Source organism: Ictidomys tridecemlineatus, chromosome 3, assembly GCF_052094955.1.
Source record: "Ictidomys tridecemlineatus isolate mIctTri1 chromosome 3, mIctTri1.hap1, whole genome shotgun sequence".
NCBI classification, from domain to species: domain Eukaryota; kingdom Metazoa; phylum Chordata; class Mammalia; order Rodentia; family Sciuridae; genus Ictidomys; species Ictidomys tridecemlineatus.
The window spans coordinates 56,488,127-56,515,989 of record NC_135479.1 but is presented as its reverse complement, the minus strand read 5'-3'; the positions used below and the strand labels follow the sequence as shown (position 1 = coordinate 56,515,989).

At 42.7% G+C, this 27,863-nt stretch overlaps 1 protein-coding gene across 8 annotated transcripts in view; it reads right to left on the bottom strand.

Annotated features, from left to right (window-relative positions):
- Arhgap44 (Rho GTPase activating protein 44) overlaps positions 1 to 27,863 on the bottom strand; it is a 168,015-nt gene that overhangs the window by 52,101 nt on the left and 88,051 nt on the right. For all 8 annotated transcript variants that reach the window (XM_005332889.4, XM_021731410.3, XM_005332890.5 and 5 more), the window contains exons 4-7: positions 19,945 to 20,021; positions 11,851 to 11,962; positions 8,971 to 9,047; positions 4,388 to 4,505 (exon numbers count right to left, since the gene is read on the bottom strand). In XM_005332889.4, the coding sequence (XP_005332946.1) occupies positions 4,388 to 4,505; positions 8,971 to 9,047; positions 11,851 to 11,962; positions 19,945 to 20,021 (384 nt within the window). The remainder of the gene's footprint in view (positions 1 to 4,387; positions 4,506 to 8,970; positions 9,048 to 11,850; positions 11,963 to 19,944; positions 20,022 to 27,863) is intronic.

Here is a 27,863-nt window from a genome sequence, read left to right as displayed (position 1 = left end):
ATTCCTACACAGAATGTTCTCAGAACCTAAATCCTGTCTGATGTAAATTTGGGGACCCTGTAGACTATGGGGCCCGATGGGGAGAGGCTGATGCCTTAGGGGACACTGTTCATGATACAGAGATTCTTCTCTTCCAGGAGAACCTCTCCCAGGAGATCAAAGGAAGTTACATGGTGGCAGAGTTTCCACTAAGGTGTACTTTCCTGAAACACCACTGGGAGCTTCCTGAGCCCAGGTGGTAGTGACACTGAGGAGGCCAGGCACAGCCAGATCATTAACCTAAAGGGGAGGACAGAGCACATTACAAATAAGTTGATCCCCAGTCTGAAGGCGTCACTAAACCATCATCATCACCCTCACGATGGAGGAGCAAAGGTGACTACAGGACCTTCTCCACTTCCTCCCCTCTTGGTGAAAAATTACCAATGTCTTAACCCTCTCAAGATGCCCTAGTTCAGGGTTCTTTTATAAGTAGTCATGGGAAGAAAAGAGAAGGTGGGCACCAGTAGAGAGGCCTGGGGTTTGTCTCTTCTTGAAGATGGAAGCAAGATAGGGACTGGCTGAATGTCTCAGAGAACCCAGGCAGGACCCTGCACCTGCCATCCAACTGAAGTCCCAGTAGGTGGCGTCTTCTGGAACCCCTCCCCCACCCCAGACTTCTCTTCCTGGTGGGCTAAGATTCTCTGGGCCCCAAAGATTTGGAGAGTCCTATCTGGGTTCCTCTCTGTGAGATCCTCTCTCTAAAACAAAGGGAAATCCTGGATTCCTACTCGTCATTTTTAGTCCACATGTTCTAATTTTTCTAGTTTGTACAAAGGAGGAGACCCCAAAAGTTTGTCTCACCTGATAACAAAATACACAACTATGAAAAGATCAGGGAAGTCCCACTCAATGAACTCAGAAATAGAGGGAGGTAGTCCAAAGTGGACACTTAATACCGCTGGCGATTAACGAAGCAGAAATGAATCAGAAGAGAAGTTCAGCAAAACCCACAGTGAGTGCTCTCAAGGTATCTGGTCTATGTCACAGACTTGCCCAGGTAACTATGAGAAATAGTGACGCTGCCTTACTCCAGACTGTATCTGCTGTGAAGTCATGAAAACAGAATTAGGCACCATTGTCCCAGGAATAGACACAGAGATTAATTAACAGGACACAGAGTTCACTAATGAATCTGAGGAACTGGAGAGTAGAGAACTTCACTTCTGGGAAAGGTGCTTGTTTAATAAATACTCCTGGCATAATTGACTATCCATCTGAAAGAAAAAAGGAAAACAAACAAACCAAACAAAAAACACCTATATTTTAAACTATGCATAAAAATAAATGCCTGGAGTCTTAAAATGTATAAAATGCATTAAAAATTAAAATGACAGTATGGATGTGGTTTATTCTTCAGGTGGAAGATACATAAAGGGAGAGGCAGAAACTTTTCCCAAAAGAAATAAACTTATGTGATTAAGTTTTTAATGGCAGATGCCAAAATAAACAAAGTCAAAAGGCAAATGGCACATGGGGAAAAAACCCTATAAAACACACACACACACACACACAAAAAAAAAAAAAAAGTTTAATGACCTTTGTTCACAAATAATTAAAAAAAGTTATTAGCCCAACTGCTAATGTCAATAAATATATGTAAACTGTTCAATAAACACATAAGATACACCCATCATTTGCATATGTCATGGTTCCTACCTGGACCATTATGTATCTTCTACCTAAAAGGTAAATCATGTTCATAACTTCCATTTTAATTTTCAATGCATATTTTAATAACATATAGATAGCTCCCCACACACATACACATACCACCAAACTGGCCAAAGTTGTACATTACTGGTTTCAATGAGGGGAAGTGTGTAATTTTTAAAAATTGATGGTAAAAATGTGAATTATAATTTCCTTTTCAGAGAAGTAGAATGCCAATCTCCACTAAAATTGAAAAAAAATGTGCATAGACTTTGATGTAAAAATATTATTTAGTGGAATATATGTACTCTATAGAAAAAAATTTACCAGGATATAATGATATATACATAGGGATGTTTACCATATCATTTTGATGAAGGATAAAAACAAAACAAAACAGGGCTGTGGTTGTGGCTCAGTGGTAGAATGCTTGCCTAGCATGTGTGGGGCACTGGGTTCGATTCTCAGCACCACATAAAAATAAACAAAATAAACGTATTGTGTCTATTTACAACTAAATATATATATATTTTAAAGAGTCCATGCTTGCATTATTATGTCAAAATAAACCCCAATATTAAAAAAGCCAGAAACAACACCAGTTTGAATTTCCCTCAATATGAAATAAGTCATGGTGCATGTGTATATATGTATGTGTGTGTATGCATGTGTATCTATATACACATGTGTATCTATGTATGTGTTTGTACTCCTTTGCATGGAATATGATGCACTTTATCAAAAAGGTTACATTAGGTAGATAGCCACTAACTTGGCAAGATGTCCTAAATACGGTGTTAATTTAGAAAACTAAATGGTAGGTTAATACAATATAAACAGCATGACTATATTATTAAAAACAGCAAAATTAGGATATTATTATATATTTATAAGTGCTAGTATGATTGTCCAAAAAGGTGTGGAGGGCTATATAAACAGGTTCTTAATACTGGCTTCCTTTATTCTTATAAATTTTATGATCACTCAGCATATAATAGAATATATTATCACAGGAAGTTTTAAAAAATATTGGTGGGAAGAGATATTAGTCACCTTCTTTGGAAATGGGTTGATGAGCAGGAAGGGAGAGGATCATTGATGTTTTCATAACATATTTTTGTATTATTTCATTGCTCATAGTAAATATATATTACTTGATAATCTCTGAAGAAGAATATTTTTGGCACAACAGGAAATGTAAGAAGCTACACAAAAATATATCAAAGTATCTCATTTTTTAAAATATTTATTTTCTAGTTTTAGGTGGACACAATATCTTTGTTTTATTTTTATGTGGTGCTGAGAATCGAACCCAGTGCCTCGCGCATGCTAGGCGAGCGAACTACCACTTGAGCCACATCCCCAGCCCCAAGGTAACTCATTTTTATTCTGGTGTATTTGGACATTCTCATTCAGCCTCTCCACTTGTATATTCCATGTATAGGGAAAAAAATATATATATATATATATATATTTTAATGTTCTTAACTGAAGAACATCTATTTATGGTAAACAGTTAAATAACACAGAGTAAAAGGGAAATCAAAAAGGGAGAAGAATTATACTTCAGGAATAGCACACCAGCTAGATATGTGCCATTTACCCAGGAGTTCACATAACAAATCTGCTTTACTCACAATGCATCCTACATCTGACGTGCTGGCCTCAATTTGCTTAGTTCCACAGAACGTTAGGCTGGGAGATGATGAATTCTTTAAAAATCTTTCAATGTTTCTAATGCCAAAGAGAAAGTCTATCCGATTCCGAATGTCGTCTGAATGCAAAGTCAAAGCCACCTGCACAGAGTGGCTAGAAAAGAATAAGCCAAGCGGAAGCAAAGAAGACTAGAGAGAGTTGTAAAGAACAGGGGTTCCTGCATGCAAAGTGGTTACTTTCTTTAAAACTATGTGTGACGAAGATAACAGGAGCCCAGAAGAGTTATAGAAACATGATATTTTGGGATCTAAATACAGTTTGGGTTTCCTTGGAAACCCAAACTGACACATATGCATGTAACCAGATGTACACACACACACACACACACACACACACACACACACACAAGAACCATGAATGGTGTACTGCTAATTCAGTCCTCCAAGATGTGTGTTGGGAAAGGAGATGGGAATCGTGATTCGGCACAATGTAGGGCCTCACTCCAGGAGCACAGTCACAATTCTTAGTGTGACCCACTGTCCCCTGAAAGTAGGAAGTTTTTCTCTGTCACTATCTCCATGGCTAGCATTTCGACTCCAGAGGTCCTCATCTCCCAGGACGCACAGGATGGGTAATATGGTGATTTAGGAAACATGACAGAACAGGAACAATTGTGTGTCATGGTGAGGCAAGGCAGTCTAAATTCTCAATTGTCCTGTGTGGCTTCCAATTTATTTTTTTGAGACTCAGATGTCTTATAAAAGTTTCCCACAGAAACAAAGGTCATTTTCTCTTTGCCTACCACGTAGGGTCACCAACGAGAATCCAGTGCTGCCTCTCTGTCTAGGTCACCATCAGAGTCCCGATTCTGGGTTCTTCCTGGACTCCTGGGAGATGCTAGCTGGCAGGCAAGTTTGGGGACATTTAGTCCAACTAGAGATTCACTGATAAGTTTTAAGAGAACTCCAGTGAACAGAAAAGGAAATCCCTGAGGGTTCCCCAGTCTGCCCCAGGTCAGAGGAGTAAGGAGGGCAGGTACCCTGCAAATCTCCACTCTGTTGGCAGCCTCCTCCATCTCTTCCCTGAGGGCATCGGCTTTGGCACCCGCAGGCTGTAAGCTGCTGGACAGACCTGAAGACTTGGAAGTCTGCTGCCACCTGATGGGAAAGAGGAGAAAAAGGGGAGAGAAGTGAGACAGGCAGAGCCCTCTGGATGTTGTGGGAATGAATGCTGAGCACTCTCACCAGAAAGGAGAAGGAATGAAAAGGAACCAAATCCTCCATCATGAGAAGGGGGCTCACATTTCCACATCCCAACTGTTGCCCAAAGCTGAGGAGCGACTACCCTCCACAAAGGACAAGCAGCCCCCCAGTCAGACGCCGTTTTCCTATCGGATTCCAAATATTAAGGCCAAATGACAATCGCTTTGGCTGACTTTTGAAAAATCAATGTTATTTTTACTGACAAATCAGAATTTCATACATTTATGGGACACTGTGATATGCTGAGCCATTAAGCTCAGCATACAATGTGGAATGATCAGATCAAGTTAATAAACATCCATCACCTCACTGACTTTTGATCTGAAATGTTTGAAACTTAATCAGCTGACCACAGTAATATATATCTAGACATATACATATATATATACACATATATATAAATTTACATATATATAATATAATATATATTTCAAAACAACTCACTGCCTTAAAGCACAGTCTCTGCTATTCATTTACATTCCCCATGAGAACCTGAGTTTGGAAATTCACCTACTTTGGCTGAAGCCAATAATGGGTACTAAGTGAGAAGATATGCCAATAAGATGAAAAAACATATCTGAAAGCAAAAATCCCCAACAGGAAACACAAAACAACTACACATTCACAATTAGATACCTCGTGTTATGGTTTGGAACTGGAATGTCCCCAAAAGCTCATGAATTGAAAGCATGGTCCCCAACACAGCAAGGTTCAAAGGTGAGGCCGTTAGGCAGTGATTGGATCCTGGGGCTCTGACCTGTCAGTGAATTTATCCATCGACAGCTGAATGGGGGGGCACCTAATTGGAGGAAGCAGGTCACTGGGGGTGCTCTACCGCACCCCACTTCCCTGCTACCATGAGCTCAACGGCTTTTCTGTGTCTGCCCTGCAGCCAGCCGACTGTGGGTTGAACCCATGAAACTGTGAGTCAAAATAAATCTCCCCTCCTCTAAGTTTTTCTTGTCAGGTATTTTGGTCACAGTGACAATTTATATTTACTTAAAAATGTATCTTTGTGGGGAGAATACTGGTCTTCCTAGGAAGTCACTCGAAAATGTTAGGAGGGCATGTAAAGAGTTCTGTTTCCTAGGTCATCATCAGGGAATTACCAGACGCAGACCCGGAAAGAAGGTTCTAGTGACAGTAGAAAGGAGTAGGTAAAGCAGGGCTCAGTAGCGAGGGCCTCTCTGGAAAGTCTGTGAACTGGGGCCAGCAAGTAGGCCAAAGGAGCCAAGTAGGCCACTATCTTGAAAACTCGACCAGGGGCCTCTTTCCTTTTCTCCTTGTAACAGAGCTATTTCTAGGCTGGAAGAAGAACAATAGCGTGATCAGGATGACAAATGGCAGCCAAGCCTGGCTTCACTCTGGCCAGTTCAGGAGGGCGGGAGAGGGGGGGTGTTGCCTGGGCTGCTGCCCAATCTCTTGTCCAGGCTGGGAGGGCCCAGGTAGAATCGTGGGTCATGGGCTGCCAAGGTGTTTCAAATAATGAGAGCATTTGGAAATTTTCATGTGAATTCCCCTTAGGAAATGTGACAAGACATAAAAATGATGTCTTTTAAACCCCATGCAGGCCAACGCTGTAGACCAAACAACACACATCTCTGTGTGCACCGTCTCTGGTTCTCAGACCACCAGTCTGCAGCCTCCAACGCAGGGACAAAACGTGGAATGGCCCCCTCATCTTGAGAGTCAAAGAGTCTAATCGCTAGGGGTTTTCTCGGCCTGATTTTTTTTCTTTTCCCTTTTGTTATCAACAGGGACAACATAAGAGCACAGAGCTCTATGATAGAAGGGACACTAAAAAAAGGCAAAGCAAAAGTGTCTTTGTTAATAGCAAAATAAAGGATTCCCTGTCACTTAAAGAATGTAACCATGGGAAAATCACTTTTAAAAAAAGTCTTTGGGATCTCAAGCTGGCCTGAAGCTCCAGGGATAGACACGTGTCCTAGGAAAGATTCCTGATTCCAAGATAAGCATTAAGGGCAAATGAGAGAGGAGGTATTCTACGGGAAGTGATTTTAAAATTTAAGCTGAAATAACTGGGCAGAAAAGCATCGGTGAGAATCCCCGAGTGACACTTTCCATAAAGGTCTGCCCTACACAGATGGCGTGGCTCATTAACGCCTCTCTACCTTAGCCACTTTAAAGTATTGTGGGGTTTTCTGGCAAATAAGAGATGGTATAACTTAATTTTTATTTAAGATAATAAAAATGTGAATACTCCATGGAGATTATGGAATCGAGTTACAACCACCTTCTGACTCCCACTATGTAAAGAAAAAGCAACCAATTGGCGTTTATGTATGTGTGTGTATGTGTTTCTGCATACACACACACATATATATATCACATAGACACATATAAGGTAACTATAAATGATAAGTTGATTTTTATGGCTTTGCAAATTTGGATTTGTTTTTAAAAAAACATCTGAATTATATTTTGTATATGTAGATTAAAATAAAGTATTTCCCATTATCTTTTATTCCCTATCCCTCCCCCACCCCCACTAAATTTTGTCCTTTAGTCAATACCCTGGTACTTCAAAAGCATGCCCCCCTTACCCTCTCTCTAGGGAATTTTATTGGCAATATATATTAATATACATTATAACATAGTTATGATAGTAACAAAATATCAAGGGGAACTTGGGAAAAAACTGTTGGGAAAAGCAACATGAACCATGCATTTCAAGGTTCGGCAAACTCCTCAGCCCATCCTTTCCATAAAGAGACTCAAGAGTTGGGCTTTTCTTTCAGAGAAGAAACAGGGAGACTGAACATGGCCCAAGAAGAGTCCAAGCTTTGAAGCTTAAAGAGCAGAAAGATAATTCTTCCTACTAAAGTTGTGGGTACACTGCCATCATTCTTTGGGGACCGACGGCACCGCTTCCCAATGCATGGCAGTGCTATCAGACTCCTGTTAAAAATAGATTTATTTTGAAAATTAATCAACTACTTTTGAAAGATTTACAGGCACCGATGGCAAAAATCCTTCAGGTGGATTGAGGTCTGGGAAATCACACTCATTAAGGGAACTCTTGTTGCTCTGCTGGTTTTACCTGTTTTATTTCTGGCCTTGGGAAACTGCCCTGTGCCTTTCACTGTTCCAGATGCAGAAGTCCCGGGCACCAAGTAGTGCTAGTTCAGGCTTCCTTTCGTAAAGTACTCGGGAAGTGATGTGACTTCCTTCGCTTCATTTGATACTCAAAACAACCTCCTCAGGTCTGCCCATGAATGCTACAGGTGAGGGAATGGATATTCTGGGAGATTAAGTGACTTTATCAATGTCACAGATCTAGAAAGTAGCTGATCGGGATCTCAGGACCTGACCTTCAGAGTCCTATGGCTGGACTTTATCCCATATCCCCTCACCCAAGCACATTCTATTTTTGTTTCTTCATTTTGAGAAAAATAAAATGAGATGTGGACATAATGAAGATTTACAAGACCTAAGGTAGAAGTAAACACTTCCTTCCAGGTGAATACGCAGGAACTTTCACTAATTCACTTGTGCGTGCTAGTGGTACCTGCCCCCACTTCCGTCCCCGTAAAACCAAAGGGCAAACAGTACAACTCCACAGATGACAGCCAGTCAGTGCTATCTCGGGGCCTCTGGCACTCCCAGGCTACAGGGATTTTCTGGTGGACTCTGAGAAGCAGGTTAGAACAGTCCTGTAAGATGTGAAGTTCTCTCAGAAGGGCCTCGGGTTTACAGGATGACTACAGAAGGGATATCTACCTATACCACCAAGTTCAGAAGGGCAGTAATCCCCAGAACTAGGAACGCTTCCCATACTAGAGCGATGATGTATCATCCATCCTACATTTTGCATCCTCTCTTCTACCACATCCCCCCTTGTTCCCTCCACCCCAGCCATGCTGGTCTTCTTTCTGCACCTGTAATATGCCATATTTACCCTTACCTCAGGATGCACTTGGGTGTTTCCTCTGCTATAGACAATCTGCACCAGATCTCTGCATGGCTGCCTCCTCCTCACCATTGAAGTTTCAGACCAACTGACATGTTCTCAATAAAAGCCTCATTGTACCCCACCTCATGTTGATACTTCTGTCTGCACCATTCCCCTTAGAATTACTTTGTACATTATGGCTTATGACTGCCTGAGATTGCCCTGTTTGTTCACGTGCCCGATATTTTTTTCCAAATCCAATTGCGGCCTCCACAAGAGCAGGGACCCAGTGTGTCTACTTCTCCAGTGCCTAGTTTGCACCAGATATTAAAAAAAAAAAAAAAAAACCCTAGTGGATGGATCATGCTCACCCACACAAACCAGCCACCATTCGAAACGTGGTCACTACTCCCAGACATGCAGAAAAGAAAAGCCAAAAAATTCTACCTGGTTCGTGAGGAATCCATGTCCAGCACCAACTTTGCTAAATGCTTCCTCTGCTTCTGAATATTTGGGATTTCCACCTGCGGTTGCAGAAGACGAGACACATGAACTGAAGCTCATGAAAAATTCTTTTAGAACTATTCTTTATGACAATTCTTTAAGAACTATTGGCAGGCACACAGCAAGTTTTCTAGTAGTGTCTTGATCCTCATTTTCAGATGGAATGCCTTCTTGCCTCCTCTGCTTAATTGTGAATAATTGTGAAGAAGCAGAAACTGTCGGTATTTTAGGTGTACAGCCTGATGTTTTGATATGTACACATCGTGAAATGATTACTATCATCAAGCTAATGAACATATCCATCACCCTGCATAGTTACCATGTTATTCCTCTGCAACACTGTGTGTGTGCATGCACACCATAAGAACACTTAAGATCTACCTTCTTAGCAAATTTCAGATACATAATACAGTGTTATTACTTAGAGTCACATTATGCTGTTCGTTAGAACTACATAAATTTACTCACCTTCCATGAATGAAATTTTGTGCCTATTGCAGTTTGGATCTTAAATGTTCCCCAAAAGTCCACATGCAAAAGGCCTGGGGCAATTTGGGGGGACAGGATCTAGTTGGAAGAAGTTAGGTTACTGCAGGGAGGGAGTATTGGGAATGCCGACCCCTTCCTATCTCTGATTTTGCTTCCAAGCCTCCCCCAAGTGAAAAGCTTTGCTCTAGTATACACTCCGGCCATAATGTGCTGCCCCTTCACAGACCCCAAAACAAGAGCCAACTGATCATGAAATAAAAGCTCTAAAAAAATAAAAAATAAGCCAAAATAAACCTTTCTTCTTTTTAAATTAATATTCTCAAGTATCTTGTCACAATCATGGAAACCTGATTACCGCAGTCTCCTCTGGCCAATATTAGATGACATTCCTGATTCTTCATCCTGAATTATACACTGATGTCTCTTCTCTGGACACCTGCCGGGCCCCTTTTCAACTCTGACCATCTCAGAAGTTCTGGGCTCCCCTGCTCTCCTAGGCCTGGCCACACTGCAGCCAGAAAAGAGAGGCTTCACCACATCTTGCTACTTCCACCAGGGCAAAAACAGGACAGAAATGAAGGGAGCTGAGCAGTCACAGCTGACACTCAGACCTAACTCAAAATAAACAGTGGGAATGGAAAGAGCACCGGCCTCAGGAGAAGGGAGCTGAAAAGTCTCGTCTGACACTCCTACCTAACTCCAAAAACAAACAGTGGGAATCGAAGGAGCATTGGCCTCAGGAGATCTGAGACGCCATGAGGAACAGCAAGAACAGAGACATTTTACATTTGCATGAATAAAGTAGGCATATTTGTATATTTATAGAAATAAAGAAAGATTTTTTTTCCAAAGTAAATAAATGAATAAACACTGCCATCCTGGTTTTCCTCTGTGATGAGTACTTCCAACTTGGTTGTATGTGGATGCTCTTTTTATATTTTTCTTTCTAAAAATGACTTCCCTGAACATTCCAGTGCAGGATTTTGGTTCCAGGCCCAGCAAAAGTAGGGCAGGATGTGAGAATTAAAAAAGAAAATTGGCCGTAAATTGAACTAAAATCATCTCAGGCTATTTTCTTTTTCATATATATATATGAGGAAAATGTGAGGAAAACCTAGCGTTCCCTGAAGTGTTCCATTCACTCTATGGAGCAGGGATGAGGTGGGGTGCTGAGAGCACCAACTTCCTGCACCAAGGGGGAGTTGGAGTGCCTGAGGACGGGTCCAGAGCAAGGCTGGGGAGCAAGGCGTGTCTTCCTACAGGTCATGCAGGAGAATCGGCTTTGTTTCCGGGGTCATCCTTGCTCCTGGGGTTGCTTCGGGTTTTGGCCAGAAAGCTCTGTCCTATCCTGCCTTATGAGGAGCACAGGGTCTCTCATGAATGTTCTAAGCTAGGGGATGCCTGGCCACAGGATGGAACCCAGAATGCTGGTGCTGGTCTATGTCAACCTATGTCAAAGTATTACAACTAGGACTTTCCTCTCCGATTACCTCTAGGTAATCGGAGATGTGGATGTGGATATCCTAGGGGTGATCCAGAGAGGAAGCCAAACACGGTTGAGGGCAATGCTGCCCAGCACCGTGGCCTCCAGTCACAGGCAACTCTGTGACACTCAATCTAAATTAACAAAAATTAAATAAAGTTAAAAACTGAGTTGCACTGTGTTGCACTAACCATGTTTAAAATACTCAAGAGCCACGTAAAGCTGGGGATACCCAACTGTGCACAGGTAGTGCAGTGCTTAGGTCTCATATGGCCGATTAAAGACAACTGGGAGGAGCCCAGGGTCCTAGGCAATTCAAACTCCCCAACCATCTCTGGTCTTTCTTGGTAAAATTGCACTTGGTAGAAGTCAGCAAATCTGCCGCACAGACATGAAGCTAGCTTGATAGTTAAATAGTTTAATGGAGTGTACTTTAAAGTCTAAAGAGAAAAGATCATGTAAACATCACCCACAAGAGGCCCAGCAGGTCCCAGACTCCCTCTGAGGACAGCCGGCCATTCGGGTCACTAGAGGTGAAGGGGGCGGAGGGTGGCAGACAGGACTAGGAGCAGGAAAGGAAGTGAAGCAGCCATGTTTACATCTTTACCCATCAGAATGGCAACACAGGAGGCTGCATATGAGGGGGAGCCGTGGTGAAGTGTGGCAAGGGCTGCCGTATCTGGGAACCCTGACCATGGGACCAGGTGGTGACGATTCCTTATGAAAGACAGAAGGTGGTGGAATGAGGAACGGGATGGAAATAGCAATCAGGCTGCAGGAGGGGTGAGCTCAGCAGCTCCCCCTGGGCCCTCCCAGGGTCACGCAGCCTTGGCCTCATTCCTGCCTCTCACCTCAGCCAGCAGAAACAGGGGCTCAATCACATCTCTCTCCACTTGCAATTCAAAATGTATCAGCTCCTGAGCCAGCTTGTCCTCTGTCTCTCCACAGAGTTTCAGCATCTTCCTGTAACAAAGGGGGGGGGGGGGAACAAGACTGAACATCCTTGAAGACAACAATGTTGCCCGAGTTATGCTCCCGTCACCTCCCTGCGGGGGTCAACTTTGCCCAAGTCTATGTCAATAAGCCAGTTGATTCCCACAGGCAGCCAGTGACTCCCTGATCCAACTGTCTTCATTTCTGAAATTATCAGTTCCTCCAAACAGTGCTGAGGACTCCCTTTGTGCCTGGAACAAAAGGGGACATTTTGGGAAAACATAACAGAAATGTGGATAAAATAGATCCGTGTACGTCCAATCCACAGACCTAAAAAGAACCAGATGTTTTTAATCCGTCCCCTGGGAATCCTGGAGAAACTCGTTAAGATTGACCCAATTGACCCACTAACACACCAACATCTTCAAACACATACCAAAACTCCCTTGCTCCTAAGCCATGAAGATTTAATTAGTACAAGATGGGCAGTTAATTATCCCATGGAAAAGTCAGGGGGGAAAAGATTTTCCAAAAAAAAAAAAGAAAAAATTTTTTTTGGCACTGTGATTGAACCCAGGGGCCTTAATCACTGAGACATCCCTAGCTTTCTTGTTTGTTTTTTTAAAATTTTTTTTATGTTGGCATTTTTTTTAATTTATTTATTTTTAGAGACAGGGTCTCGATGAGTTGCTTAGGGCCTTGCAAGTTTTAAGTGGCTTTGAACTCATGATCCTCCTGCCTTAGCCTCAGCCACTAGGATTACAGGCGAGTGCCATCGTTCCTGGCTAGAAATTCTTTAGACACTTGCACGTAAGTTGGTGAATGTAGATTAGATTCTAACACCTTTTCATCCTCGTTGCAAATGTCAACTCCAAGATTGTGGTTTTATCTTTGTAACTTTTTAATGATGTCTTTTATCTGATTTTCTGGTCCTTACCCCTATATGTCTAATATTACTTATTGATTTTGTTTTTAAGTACCAGGGATTGAACCAGAGATGCTTAACCACTGAGTCACATCCCTAACCCTTTTAATTTTTTTTTTTTTTTTTTGAGACAGGGTCTTGCATAGGGCCTGGCTAAATTACTGAGGCTGGCTTTGACCTTCTGATCCTCCTGCCCCAGCCTCCAGAGCCACTGGGAATGATAGGCTTGCACCCCCAAACCCAGCTTACTTCTTAATTTTTTAAAACCTTAAGCTAAAGCCCTGTCCTAAAGCTACTGATCATCAACTATGAAAAATAAGACTTTATCTTTGATTACATTTACCCTCCCTCCATTAATATTTATATCAGTACATATTCAGTATTTATATTTTGACTATATTACAGGGTATGATTCCTAATTTAAAAACCTGCAGTTTTCAAAGTTTTGGACTTTGGAACATTGTAGATTTAGAGTTTTCAGATGAGAGATGTTTTAACTGGTTTTTGTAAATAAACCTATGCAAATATTCCAAATTCCTGATAAAATCCCAAATCAGAAAAACTTGTTCCCAAGCATTTCACATAGGTCTACTCAGCCTGTTTGGGGGCGGGTGGGGGGGTGGGTTGAGCTGAGTACCATACTATGATTACTGGTCCTTCCTGCCCATTTATCTGCTCTCCCTGAAGTGAATGATTCCTTGTTTCAGTTTGCTTGTTTCATGTTCTGTGTACATGTTAAGCCTAACATCCCTGACACTTTCCTAATTTGTCTCTTAAGATAGTGAACCACCTCTGACGTGAGGGAATTCTGTCTTCTTGAATTCCTGTCTCCTGGACTGTACGGCCTGACCAAGTTCTCTTGGCTTCTCTCCCTATCCCTCGGGTACAGTTATCATCCTGACATCTTCCTTCAGCATTTCCTAGGGTTCTCTGTCCCTGTGTCCTGTGCTGGATGTCCTGTTATCTTATGTCTTTCTTGGTTACATCTTCACGATGCCTTCGCTCCCTGAGAACAAAGAGTGTGCGGGAAGCCAAGTCTTCAGAGCCCATGTATCACAGTATCGTCCTCTGCCCTAACACAGATTGATACTAGGGCAGGATATTGCATTTGAGGCTGAGCAGTGTTTCCTTCAGAATTCTGAAGGCACTTCTTAATAATCTTCTAGATTCATTGTGAATCAGGAAGTATTCACAATTCTGGCTTGTTGAAATACGACATTTTTTTTTTCCTAGCAGGAATAAAATCTAACACCTGTATTCATAATTGTGAGTCTCAGCGTAGGTTTAATTTTTTCCCATTATATTGGGAATTCAACGGGCCTTTTCAATATAGAAATCCAGGAACTTTAAGTCTGGAAAATGCTTTGGAATTATTTTTATAATAATAATTTTTTGTTTGTTTTTTGTTTGTTTTGTAGGATTGGGGATTGAACCCAGGGCCTTGTGCATGTGAGACAAGCACTCTACCAACAGAGCTATATCCCCAGCCCCTACAATAGTAACTTTTAATATCATTTCATTCTTGACTTTTCTAAGAACTCCTGTTATTCAAGGCAAAGTCTTCCTGGATTAGTCCTCTAATTTTCCAACTTTTTCTATTTGCTGTGTCTTTGTTTTCTTGCTTGATTTTCTGGGTGATTTCCTCCAATTGATCGTCAAACCTTCTACTGAGAGTTTCACATCTGCTCTCATCTTTTTCCTCATTTCTATGAGCTTGTTTTTGATCTCTGTAAGTTTCTTCCCTATAAACTTCTTGTACTAATATCCTGATTTTAATCCATGGATAGACCATCTTCTTTTACCCCTTGAAATCATGATAGTAGCCTTGAAACCTTCTCCTTCCCCAGACAATCTCTATTTCATCCAAATGGCATCTCCCCCGCCCTGAACTGTTTTGGTCTCCAGGATTCAGGTTCAAGACTTTCCTCACACATCTGGGAATCTCCGATGGCTGCTTAGATTCCAGGTGGAGACGAACATAGAACGCATTCAGCGTAAGGGAGGAAAACTTGTGGGCTGTGAGCTTGCCTGAAGGATGATTTGGTCGGCCATTAACTGGGGCACTGCCTCCATCACTGTCCTGAAAGCTTCAGATCCTTCTTTTGGGGCTGCTCAGATTCCTAGAGAATGCCTCTCTAATTTCTTGCCTGGAGGATAAAGCCTGGGGCCTGGTAAGAGGGGAGGGAGCATGGAGGAGTCTCTCGGCATCTATCGAGAGCAAGATCCAGTGATGTTTCCTTTCACCCCCAAGAAATAGTAAACCTGTAGACATTACTGTCTGGGGGAAGGGACATTTCCAGGAGGTGTGCAGAGGGCAGGGTTTCAGCGGTCATATGGCACTTAAAAAGCCCCCCTCCATGCATTCATTATCCTAACTCACCCACTCCACCCTCAAAGACAAATGTCCCCAGTACCACCAATTCCTAAGCACCGTCAGCATTTTCTGGTGTATGTTATGGCAGATCTCTTCATACTACTTTAGGCTTGGGGGTCAGTTTTCTGAACCAGACATTCCTTCCTAGGAATGAAAAGGGAGTGGTACCTGCAGGCCAGGCACCACTCTGCAACTGAGCTACATCCCTAGCACTTCCTCACTGTTGGTGATCTTCACAGCTCACAGAATTATGTTGCTGATAGATTTTCTCTTGTTTTCCTTACTACTGTAGTTAGATCATTTGCACATGCACTGTGTGTGAGGTACTAGTGATGAAACCCAGGAACACTTAACGACTGAGCCACATCCTCAACAAAAATAAAAATAAAATCCTATAAAATGAAATAAAAATAAATAAAAATATTTTATTTTTTATTTAGAGACAGGGCCTTGATAAATGGCTGAGGCTGGCTTTGAACTTACAATCCTCCTGCCTCAACCTCCCAAGCTGCTGGAATTACAGGTGTGCACCACCATGCTTGGTATGTGGCTAGGGCGCTTTTGCATGTGTGTTCTCTGCGTGGTATTGCATGCAGATTGAACCCAGGGTGCTCTACCACTGAGCCACAACCCTAGCCCCTTTTATTTGTAGTCAGGGTCTTGCTAAATTGCCCAGGCTGGTCTTAAACTTGCAATCCCTCCTGCCTCCATCGCCCAAGTAGCTTGGATTACAGGTGTGAGGCACTGCACCCAGTAGTTTTATATCTTTTAAGGAAAAAAAAAATATAGAACTCTTTAATATAGTTTACTGGAAGGAAATAAAATCGGATGTGTATTCAGTCGCTGATCTTTACTTCCAACCTTGCTCAATCACTGTGTCCTGGACAAGCCTCTTGGGAACACCACGTAATAGGATTTCATATTTATTTTTTGGTCGTCTTTGATGACTACAGCATGCACACGGCAACTGCTTTCATCATGATTCTCCATTTCCTATTTATCATGCTTTCCTTCACTTACTTTTTTCTCTTTTAGTTCCTCTAATAGTTTTTGTTGTGGGTTTTCTTTTTCCTCCGATTTATATTCTTTTTCATCTTTCTACTAGTTTGGAAGCTATATCTACTCCTCTTTTATGTCTTTTTTTAAATATTTTTTAGTTGTCGATGGACCTTTATTTTTTATTTATTTATATGTGGCGCTGAGGATCAAACCCAGGGCCTCACACGTGCGAGGCAAGTGCTCTGCCAGGGAGCCACAATTCCAGCCTCCTGTCTTCTTTTAAACAACATAAGATCTGGTAATACAGACTCTCCCTCTGATGTTTCAAGTTATTATTATCTAGTATTTTAGTCTTACTTTGCTTATCATCTACCCCCCTGAATTAATCACCCTAACATTCCTGGCTTTTGATTCAATGCTTATTTTCTTTACATTAAGGGGAACAGAGTAAGCCTCCCCCCACCCCCAAATACACCTCTTTGGCATAAGATGATTTTGATCTGAATGCAACTGAAAAGCAGCAGATTTTTTTTTTTAAAAAAAGAGTTTTCTGCCTCCCTCTATTTGCCTAAAGTGGAACATAAACATACAAAAGTGTGTCCCCCTTTCTTCTTGTTATGGTTTGAGTCTTAAATGGCCTTCAAAGGTCCATGTGTTAAAGGTTTGGCCACCACCCTGTGGCACTATTGGAAGGTGGTAGAAACTAAGACGTGGAGCCTAATCAGAGGCAGTCAGATCACTGGGGGCAAGCTTTTTTTTGGGGGGGAGGGGTGCCAGGAATTGAACCTGGGTCCGGGACGCTTAGCCACAGAGCCACATCCCTAACACTTTTTTTTCTTTCTCTCTTTCTCTCTCTCTCTCTCTGACACAGGGTCTTTCTAAGTTGTTTAGGGCCTTACTAACTTGCTGAGGCTAGCTTTGACATGCTATCCTCCTGCCTCGGCCGCCAGAGCTTCTGGGATTACAGGAATGTGTGCCACTGCATCCGGGCACGCTCTTGAAGCGGATGTTGGGATCCCAGTCTCTTCCTCTCTCTTAACTTCCTGGCCATCCTGAAGTAAGTAGCTTTGCTCAGCCATGTTCTCCCCCACCATGATGTTCTGTCTCATCACAGGCCCAAAAGCAATGGAGCCAGCTGACCATGTACGGAAACATCTAAAACCACAAACCAAAATAATTCTGTCGCCCTCTTAAATGGATCGTCTCAGGTATTTTGTCACAGTGTCAGAAAACTGACAAACATATTTCTCTACCAGAAACAACAGAAGTTAATCACAGGCAACAACTTCAGGCCCTAATTAGCCCCAAGATGGAGCCAGAGGAAAACCACAAGACATCACCAGTTAACTAGTCCTTATACTCCATTAGTTCCCCATAGATTTACCTTCCCACCGTCTTTCATCCAGGAAACTCCTTTTCCTTTGTCTTGTCATTTCTCCAAAAATGACTGTTCTTCTGTGAAGATGCTGTGTGAGCCCACGTTCCAATCACTCCTCTGTTACTCATCCCTGCATTCTCCCATGTGTATGTGCTACACATATCACAATAGGGACTTAGAAAAGATGCCTTGGCTAAAAGTACTGACTCTTAGGCACAGAGATGCCCTACGAGTAATCAAAGCAGGGCAAAGCTGGGCATCTCTGCCTTGATTTTATACGTGTCTCTTTTCTTACTTTACCTTTGGGTCACGCCCCTCTCCAGCTCTGCATGTAATCTACATGTTCATCATTTAGGGAGTGCTCTTCTAAAAAGTAGCACTACAAGGTTTATCAGCCCTAAGTTTACCTAATCTGTCTCGTTCCCCTTGAAGACTGAGACAAGATCTGCAGCACGCTTCTAGGCACCCTGAACTGATGCCTAGAAGTCCCTAGTCATCACTCCCATCCAGATCACAGGTCTGATAAACCAGCATCCTGAGCCAGTGAAAACTGGCCCCTCAAGGGGAAAGAACTCAAAGATTACCCAAAGACAGCAACGACAGCGCTGAGACTCTGGATCTCACTTTGCCTTCCCCACGGGGCCATATTGGTTAGCTTCCTTTCCTACTTTCACCATGACCTTTTCTGCTTGGTTTTCTAGGAGGAATGGATAGACCCACTTAGTGGGGACCCCTGGAGTCAGGCCTCTGACCTAGGATGCCTGTAACAATATTGATGAAAGGTGTATGCTCTTCTGCCATGGATCTGTCTTTGGTCCACCCAATTTGCAGAACCTCAGCCAAAGAACCTCTAACAGTTAGAGGGGAAAAAAAAAATTGTCCCCTTCCCTATAACGCTTCACCAAGTTTTAAATTATTCCTTGTTATTTGCACTTCCCAACTTTCCTCTGTACATAATCTATTTGATAAAGCCTTAACTTACACCATGAAAATACACAAGTAGTAACGTGATGGAACTATGCAAGTCGTAAATCCTTGACTGGAAATATCTTTAATCCTCCCTTATTTATTAAAAAACATTTTTGTTCTTAAGTTTTGATTGGTGCATTGTGATTATACAGAGTAGTGGGGTTCATCACGCCATATTTGCACACGCATGGAACATAATTTTTTCCGTCTCATTCCCTAGTGCCTGGAATAACGATATCGCAAAATTCTAGGTTTCTTGTATTTTCCTCACTACTGGAGATATTCCTCCGTTAGCTCTTGGCATTTATTTTGGCTGAGGAATAGTTTGTTATCCGTTTCGCTGCTCTTTTATGGGTCACGATCTTCTTTCTCGAACTGATTTGTAAATTTCTCTGTTTTGTTTATAAACTGGAGTTTTACTACCCGATGTCTAGGGGTGAATTTCTTTTTATTGATCTCGACTGGGACTTTTTGATGTTCTTTAATTCCTGTGTTTTCCTTTCAATCTAGAAAAGAAAAAAATTCAACTGCAAACTTCCTCCTCCTCCTCCATCCTTGTTCTCCAGGAACTCCTTACAGACAGACCCAGTGCCCTGCTTGTGCATCCCCCTCCCCCATGCTTCTCCATCTAATTACACCTGTTCCCTACTTCCTGTCCTTCATTGTGCCCCTGCTCCCTGTCAGCTTCAGATCTGTCTCTAAGCTCACCAGTTTGTGACACCTCCCGTTCATCTCAACCAAGTTTTAAGAATATCAGCATCAATCACTTTGAGTTTAAGACATCCATTCCTTGGTTTTTATTCAATTCCACCCATTCTTTTTTTTTTCTTCCCTTCTATCATTTGACTGTTTCATCAAGGATCTTCCTTGCCTTTTGCTGATGTGGAATTTCACGTTAAGTCATTATTTTACACTTTATTCCATACTGCCATGTTACCTTAGGTCCTTAGGGTACTGACGGTGCTGACTGTAGGAGAATCTGTGGTGCTCTCTGGGGAGACTATTTTTAGTGTGCTTTACCGTGAGCTCACCACCAGCAAGGCTTCTTCTCCTGGGGGAGGCGCTAAGTTCTGACATCAGACACTGAGAAGTGGCTGCTGGCTTGGATTGAAGGCCTGGGGGTTTTAACTGCCCTTCACCTGTTTTATGTTAATTTCTCTACCAGGACTTGTCTCACTGCACAGACACTATAACTCTCCAGGTGAGAGAAGATTTTGATTTCTCCATGGTAACACCTTCTCCTTTCCCATGCAAGTTCCTGGCCGAAGTTCAGGGGTGCTCGGTGCTTCCTGAGGATTTCTAGTCCCCTTTGTTACGATGGGGACTTACCCAGACTTGGCACAAACCCACACAGAGTGATACCTTACCCAAGGAGTGTGTCATCTCCCAGGATAGCTGACCCTTCCATCAAACACTGAGCCAGGGTCGTCAAAGGCAACTTTTTCTGTAGAAGAAACAAATAGCATCATGAGAATGATTTCTAGTGGTCACCCACTGGTACTCTACAACGGCAAGAAGTCAGGTACTTTATGCCAGACTTCATGTGAGCTAAGAGACAAACTGACTTTAAATACATTTAAACCTAAAACAGAGCACATGATGATGGGAGGTACTAAGAGATCTCAAAATTCAGAAAACTAAAACTGAATTAAAGGTATCACTTTGGAAAATAAGCCTAAGGTTTATTTTCCAAAGTGATACCTTTGGAAAATAAATACAACAGCAAGCAGGAAAAAAAGGAGAGCATCTCAAAAGTTAACCAAGACTTGAGCAAAGCATTACTTTCCAACACTCAACTTCTTTCTCAGTCTATCAGCCCCACTTCACAAACAAAGCAGATTTCGATGAAGAGAGAAAACTGTTCACATACAATTACACTGTGAAGAAAGTCAAAATAAAGGTACTCTCCATAGACAATATGCAAGTGGCCAGCTAGCACAGGAAAAGCAGCTTAACCTCATCAGCCACTAGGGAATACAACTGAGGTCACCATGAGATACCATGGATGTAACAATATGAATGTATTTTAAAAACAGACAGTAAGCATTGGTGAGCATATGGAGAAACGTGTGGCTCGTGGAAATATAAAATGGTACGGCACTGTGGAAAAGCTTAGTAGTATCTCAATAGGCTGGACCACATGACCCTGTGGCCTAGCAGTTCCACTCCTGAATACACTCCCCAAATACGTGAAAACAGACACACAAACAGAATATGTGTGTGAACAACAGCACTTTTTTTTATAACAGTTAAAAAGTGGAAACAATGCAAACATCTCCAGATGGAGGAATGAATAACAAAATGTGATCTATTCAAACCATGGAATATTCTTCAGCTACAAAAGGAACAAAGTCCTGACACACGCTACAATATAGATGGCCCTGAAGAAAAACCTCATGCTTAGTGATATGTGCTAGACACAAGACACATATTGTATGATCCCATGTATGTGAAATATCCATGATAAGTCAATTCATATAGACAAAAAGTAGATTCATGGTTACCAAGGGCTGGAAGGGAAGGGTACAGGGTTTCCTTTTGGAATGATGAGAATGACCTACAACTAGGGTGTGTGTATACTATTGTTAAGATCACTGTACACTTTACAATTGTTATTATTTATTTATTTGGTACTGGGGATAAACCCAGGGGTGCTTAACCACTGAGCCATATATCCCCAGCCCTTTTGGAAATATTTTATCTAGAGACAAGGTCTCACTGAGTTGCTGAGGCTGGCTTTGAAGCCACAATCCTTCTGCCTCAGCCTCCCAAGCTATTGGGATTACAGGCCTGTACCACGACGCCCAGCTACAAGGGTAAATTTTATGTTGTGGGAAGGCAAAGGCACACGACTACTAAAAAACTGTGACATGGCCCATCCCTTTCTAAATGTCAAAAGCCCTCTCCTGATGGGCATGGTGGCTCACACCTGCAATCCCAGAGGCTCAGGAAGCTGAAGCAGGAGGATCACAAGTTCAAGGCCAGCCTCAGCAACTTAGTGAGGACCTAAGCAACTCAGGGAGACCCTGTCTCTAAATAAAAAATAAAAAGGGCTGGGGATGTTGCTCAGTGGTTAAGCACCCGCTGGGTTTGAAAAACCCCCCTCCAAAAAAAAAAAAAAAAGCGCTCTCCTTACAGAGCCAAGACCAACCAGCACAAAAGCACATGCAGGTAGACAGCACAAGAAAATCAACAAGGTCCGGACTGTTGGCATATCCTTGCATTTTCCACTCTTTGTGGCCATAGGGACCATCCTTCAAATGAAGGTGCCACATAATGTCCAGCCCAGAGCTTCCTGGTGTCCTTTCCTACAGAGCTGCTCTATGGAAGTAAGCAGTGAGCCAACCTAGGCACTGCTCTCGTTGGAAACTTCCCAGTATAGGGAAGACAGGGAATAAACATCTGCACCTCTTCATCTGGCTGCTCAACCCTTCGTAATACCGTTTATCATAAGCTGACCGATACACCGTCCTGTGAGCCATTCCAGCATGTGGTACAAATCGAGGAGGGGTCCCGGAAACCTCAACTTATGAAGGGTCGATCACCCATGCCAGCGGCCAGGGTTCACACCTGGCACCTAAGGTGAGGGGGAGAGAGCTGGACTGAGTCCTGCACTTGTGGGATGTGACAGAAACTCCAGGTAGAGAGCGTCCGAATTGAACTGAATTGTAGGACAACCAGCTGGGGTTCACACCCAACTAGGATTCAGAGTAGAAGAATTACGTGGCACGGGGAAACCCTCCCAACATTTCTGGTCACAACAGTGTGTTTTAAAAGTGTAGACAAATAAAGTGTGTTTTTAACAAAAGCAGGCTTAATATCCCAATAAGGGGTCATGGAGAGGGTAGAGATGAAGGTACTGATTCTCAACCAGGGTGATCTGGACCTAGGGTCTTATACCTGTATCTCTATGGGCCTCCTTCCCTGTCAGTCATCACTCCTCAGCTGTGCCGATGTGTTATGAACACGCTGAGCTTTGTTCTCGCTCTACCTTCTGTATCTGGAGACGAGGTTAGTTGTTACAATGTGAAAGATGCTATTGGCATCAGGTGGGTAGAGACCGTCCCACGATGCACCAGCAAAGAATGACTAGGCACAAAATTTCAAGAGTGCCAAGGCTGAGAAACCGGGTGTGATTTCCAAGTTCCCCAAATATCTCCAAAACCAGTGAAGACGCTCCACCAGAATGTCTGTAGATTCAGGACATCGGTCAGTCACATAAAGGCCATTTTGATTGGAGATGAATGTTCACAGCCCCATGACCTGCCTTCAAGGTAAGACTTCCGGTTTCCTGAATGTCTTCAAATTCTGACAAAGAAGTAAGGAGGACTGTGCCTATCACGGAGTAAGAGGACTTCAGATAGCCTAGCACGACGTCCTTCAGAAAAATACCCCAGGAGGTGAGTAGGGCTTTTTCAAATATGGAAAAAGACTCGTCTAATTGGTCCAGTCTGAGCTGAGCAGAAAACTGTGCCTGTGACAGGTGACCAAAGTGTGAAGGTCAATATCAACAGAACAAGAACAGTCCCAGAAGGACCCTAAAGTTGATCATGAAGGACCCTAAAGTGGATCATAAAAAAACCCTAAAGTGGATCAGAGTCCTGGAGGGTGACAGGTGACCAAGGTGTGAAGGTCAATTTCAACAGAATAAGAACAGCCCCGGAAGGACCCTAAAGTTGACCGTGAAGGACCCTAAAGTGGATCAGAGCCCTGGAGGGTCAATAACAAGAGAACAAACAGGTAAAGTGTCAATCACACAAAATTCAGACCAAAAACGTTTGAAAGTGACCTTACTTCTAGTCACTCAACACTCACACTGACGTTTGATGCTCTTATGTGACAAAGAGGAGAGCATTAAGTGACAAAGTACTACAAAATTCTTTCTGTTCCAAACTGCTTTTAATTCTCAAGATTTTAACAAACAAAGAGAATAACATTTCTCTTTCTCTAACTTTATCTATTTATCTATCCATATCAAATCAATGAATTTCCGAGTAGGAAATAGATGCGTACGTATTATGGTTTGAATATGAGGTATTCCCCAGGTTCTTATATTCCTTCGGGAAGTGAAATGAATTGATGATGAGAGCTGAAACCTAAATGCACTGAATGGGTGGTAACTGCAGGCAGGTGGGTGCGCGCCCTGAAGGGGTACATCCTCCCTGAAGCCCCTTCTCTTCCCTCCCTCTCTCTCTCTGCTACCTGGCTGTCATGAACTGAGCGGCTTTCCTCCATCATCCCCTTTGCTCTGACTCCTATCGGGTCCAGAGCACTGGATTTGGCCAACCATGGTCTGAACCTCTGAAACCATGAGCCAAAACACTTTCCCTCCTCTGAGTTGTTCTCATCAGATAATTCACCATCACCAGATACCATGACAGGGACCAGACTTTTACGTATCCTTCCACCAATATTCTAAGAAGATCCAATTTTGTGTGTGTGTGTTTGTATATCCATTTTTATTGAGTATTTTTACCCACAAATGTTAGCCTAACTAGGTAGACCCCTCTGTGCCTGGGCTTCCTTTGCACACAGAGGTATCTTCATATCATTCCTATTGTCACATACACAGCTGTCTCGCTCTTTTATTTATGTGCTTTAATGGCTACACAGATCACTGAATGAAGATGACAACGTATTTACTCCTCCACCAATGGTGTAACTGCCTCTAGGAGAGAAGTGTGAGGTGAATTGAGAGGGCGTGAAGTCCATTCCCAGGGTGGGAGAAGCAGGGTCAAGTGGGTAAAACTCAGCAGAAATTGCATAGAGTTTTTATTGGTATAGATGCTTTAATAATAGGAGATTGGAAAGACCCTCCCAAATGACCAAAGGAAGAATTGACAAGGGAAAGGGCCATCCATAATCCAAGGCAGGAGATATAAGACGTTAATGGACTATAACCCCTGATAAACTACGAATGAGTTCTGTTTCTGAAAGTCCACAAGAGTCGATAGAAGGCTCAGGAGAAGCCAGACAAAGCAGCATTCCTATGTAACCCACTGACCGCCCAGCTCTGAGGTATTATTTCTCCCTCTTCATCCTTTGTTCCCACACCCCACTTCATGAAAGAAGGACATCCAGTCTTCAAAGGGTGAAAACCACCCCAAGATCTGCAGGAGCTGCTGGAATCTGTCTACCTCTGCTGCCAAGGGTCCACCCTGAAACAGCTGCTGCCAGTCCTCGGTGAATATTTCTGAACATCTTAGCAAACTTCATGCTGGCCAGTGATTTTTCAGGATCAAAGAGAAGGTACTAAAAATAACTTTTTCCCTGCCTCTAGAGTCCGAAGAGAACTTTAAAAAATAAGAGAAGGAAAGACAGACTGTCTCAAGTTTGAGTGTATTAGTCTGAAAAGTCTGAGATGACTCTTCTCTTGAACATTACCTTGGGCATAAGCAATGCTTTGAAGGATGACCCAAGCAAAACGTGTCATTCTGGTATCTGCTCGGTTCCCCAAACACTCTCTCTCAAACTTTTTCTCCAAAAACTGCTTTCGATTGTCCTCAAAGTTTAAACCCAGGCAATAAGCACTTTTATGATTTAGCCCCCCAAAGACATAGCCCAGGACAGTTGCTCAGGGCTCACTAGTTCTCCATGGCCATCTGAGCCTAAGAGTGGGCAGTACCAATGGCAACCAGCACCTTGTATCTCTTTAATATCCACTTAAGCACTGTGGCAGGCAATTGTAGGCACTGCCTCCTGATCTGTCAAACAGCCCTACTTGGCAGGAAATTACCCTTGTTATTACCATTTTTGAAATGAGAAAACTAAAGCTTATGAAGTGATTAACTTGTTCAAGGTCAGGCAAAATTAGGAAGCAGTATAGAGCTGAGCTTCGCCCTTGGGTGGCCAGATGCAGAGATCACCTCAGAGCCGTCCTGCTAAATGGTCTGTTACAGAATAGGAAGGGTTCAAATTGGTTAGGCATCCTGTTAGGCAGGTTCTGTGCCGAAATGACTCATAGGTCATCCATTCATGACACAGATCTGTTTTTTATCACTGCCTACCAGTGGGTAGGCTCTGTTTTAGGCACCGAGGATACAGCTAATAGAGAGACATCGGGATCTCTGCTCCCATGGAGCTCACACATCAGTGATGGAAATTCGTGATCACAGCGATTTCAGATGCTAATTTGTGCTATGACGAAAATAATCATGTTAGGTGGTGGGATGGGGGAAGGGAAGGAGCCGGTGCATTAGATAGTTGGGAAAAGATTTGCTGAGAAGGTGACATTTGAGCAGAGAACTGAACAATAAAAAAGTTGCTTGCCTGAACTTGTGGGTCAGAGCATTCCATCAAGACTAGAGCAAGCACAAAGGCTCCAAGAGGGATGCAGCTCAGTGGGTTCGGTAACACATCAACACAGCAAGAGAAGGATGACTGACAGGGACCGGAGCAAGAGCTGAGCTACAGGGACGCAGGTAAAAGACATAAAACTAGAAAGGAGTTCGGATTTTATTCTACAGTGGGAATCCTTTGGTGGGATTTAGGCAAGAGAGTGACAGGATTTGATTTTCATTTTAAATACTCATGGGCTGATATAGAGGATGGAACATCCTATATCTGGAAAACCCAGAAGGAACTGCTGTATAATGACAGCTGCCCAGAAAAGGGGTGGCATATGCTACCATGAAACAGAAATTCTTTGGAAGAGGGTCAGCAGGATTTACTGGAAGTCTGACTATGAGACAGAAAGAGGGAAGAGTAAAGAGTCATGTGGGAGATTCAGGTCTGAGCAAGTGGGCAGACTTTTGCTAGATCCTTCTGGTAGAGCTTGAAATGCCACCCTTCCTGGGGAATCTCGATTCAAAGGCCATTTGTCCTCTTCCCCTGTTTTCCCTGATGGGTGATCTCAACTTCATGGATTCACTAGTCACTCAGGCCAAAGCACATGAACCCCCTCCTCTCTTGTCATACCCCCATATCCACTCAATTACCAGGTCTGGGTATTCTACCTCCAGCACCTAGCAGGCAAGCTGATCTCTCTCTCTCCATCTTCCCTGTTCCCACTTAGCAAGAATTAAAAACATCTAGGGCTATAGCTCAGTGGTGAAATCCCCAGTACTACAAAGGAGGGGGAAAAAAAAAGTCAGATTCCTTACTGTCTCTGGGGACTCAGCACACACTGGACCTGTCCTGGAAGCATTTATACCCTTTTTAAAAGTGCTGTCATCCTTCGCTTGTTCCGAACAGCCACTTGCTGGTGGAAAACTACCACTGTATTCCCAGTGAGCTCCTCTTCCTAGCATGAAGCGCTGACCTGAATATATGACACAGCTACTTTCTGAGATTCGCTCAATAAGGTGGAGAAACACTTGCACATGCTAGCAGATTCCTGGACATGACCTCCTTGTAAGACATGCAAGGACTTAAAACATCTTCATTATGCTGACAATCTTAAGAACCTATAAACCAACCAATTATTAGCTTGGATTAAGTGAGGCAAAATGGAAGCCTCATTCATATCCTTTCTCTTCTCCATCCTACATAGGGAATCTGGTCTAACTCGATATCCACAGAAGGATATTGGTGCTTTTTATGGTTGCTGAGAGAGTAACAGAAAAGTGCCCATTTCCATCCGGCAACTAGCCATAACTTTCAGCACCAAACTTCTAAAGCTGTATGATAAAATTTTAAGTATTAGACATTATAACTAAACTATTGAAGAGCGAATGAGCTTGTTAAAAGAGAAATAATAGGAAGCAATGATTCATATGCATCCCAGGAAGCACAGGACTGCATGGATATCTACTCCTTCTAATTCCACTGTAGGAATGAGAGGCTCTGTGACCACTGTAGGAATGAGAGGCGCTGACCCCTGCTCACGTCAGCTGGCAGAGGGTGATTGCCCATCTCCTGAACCGTGCTTAACACCCCACTTCCATCGCCAGTATTTGGTCATTCATTTCTCCCACTGCCCTTTAACTGATCCCTTTTATATATTCATTTATTTTCCATCTTTTTATCCTTCTTCCTTTCCCCCTATTCTTTAGATCCTGACACAGTTCCCTACCTAACCATCGCAAAGAACTGAGCTCACATTCCAGTATTTGAGGCAATTCATAAGTGTCATGTTTCCTATTAAATCTTCTGATGTGCAGTTTTAGGGAAAAAAAACTGAAAAAAAAATTCTTGAGTCAGGATTTGGAATTTTTTATGACTGTTAAATACTTTTAACTTCAAAAGTAACATTTTAAACTTTAAGTGGCTCTTTGACTTTCAGAGCATTTACTCAGTCGTATGATGATAAAGACTGATCAGCCCAAGATATCACTGACAAGATCAG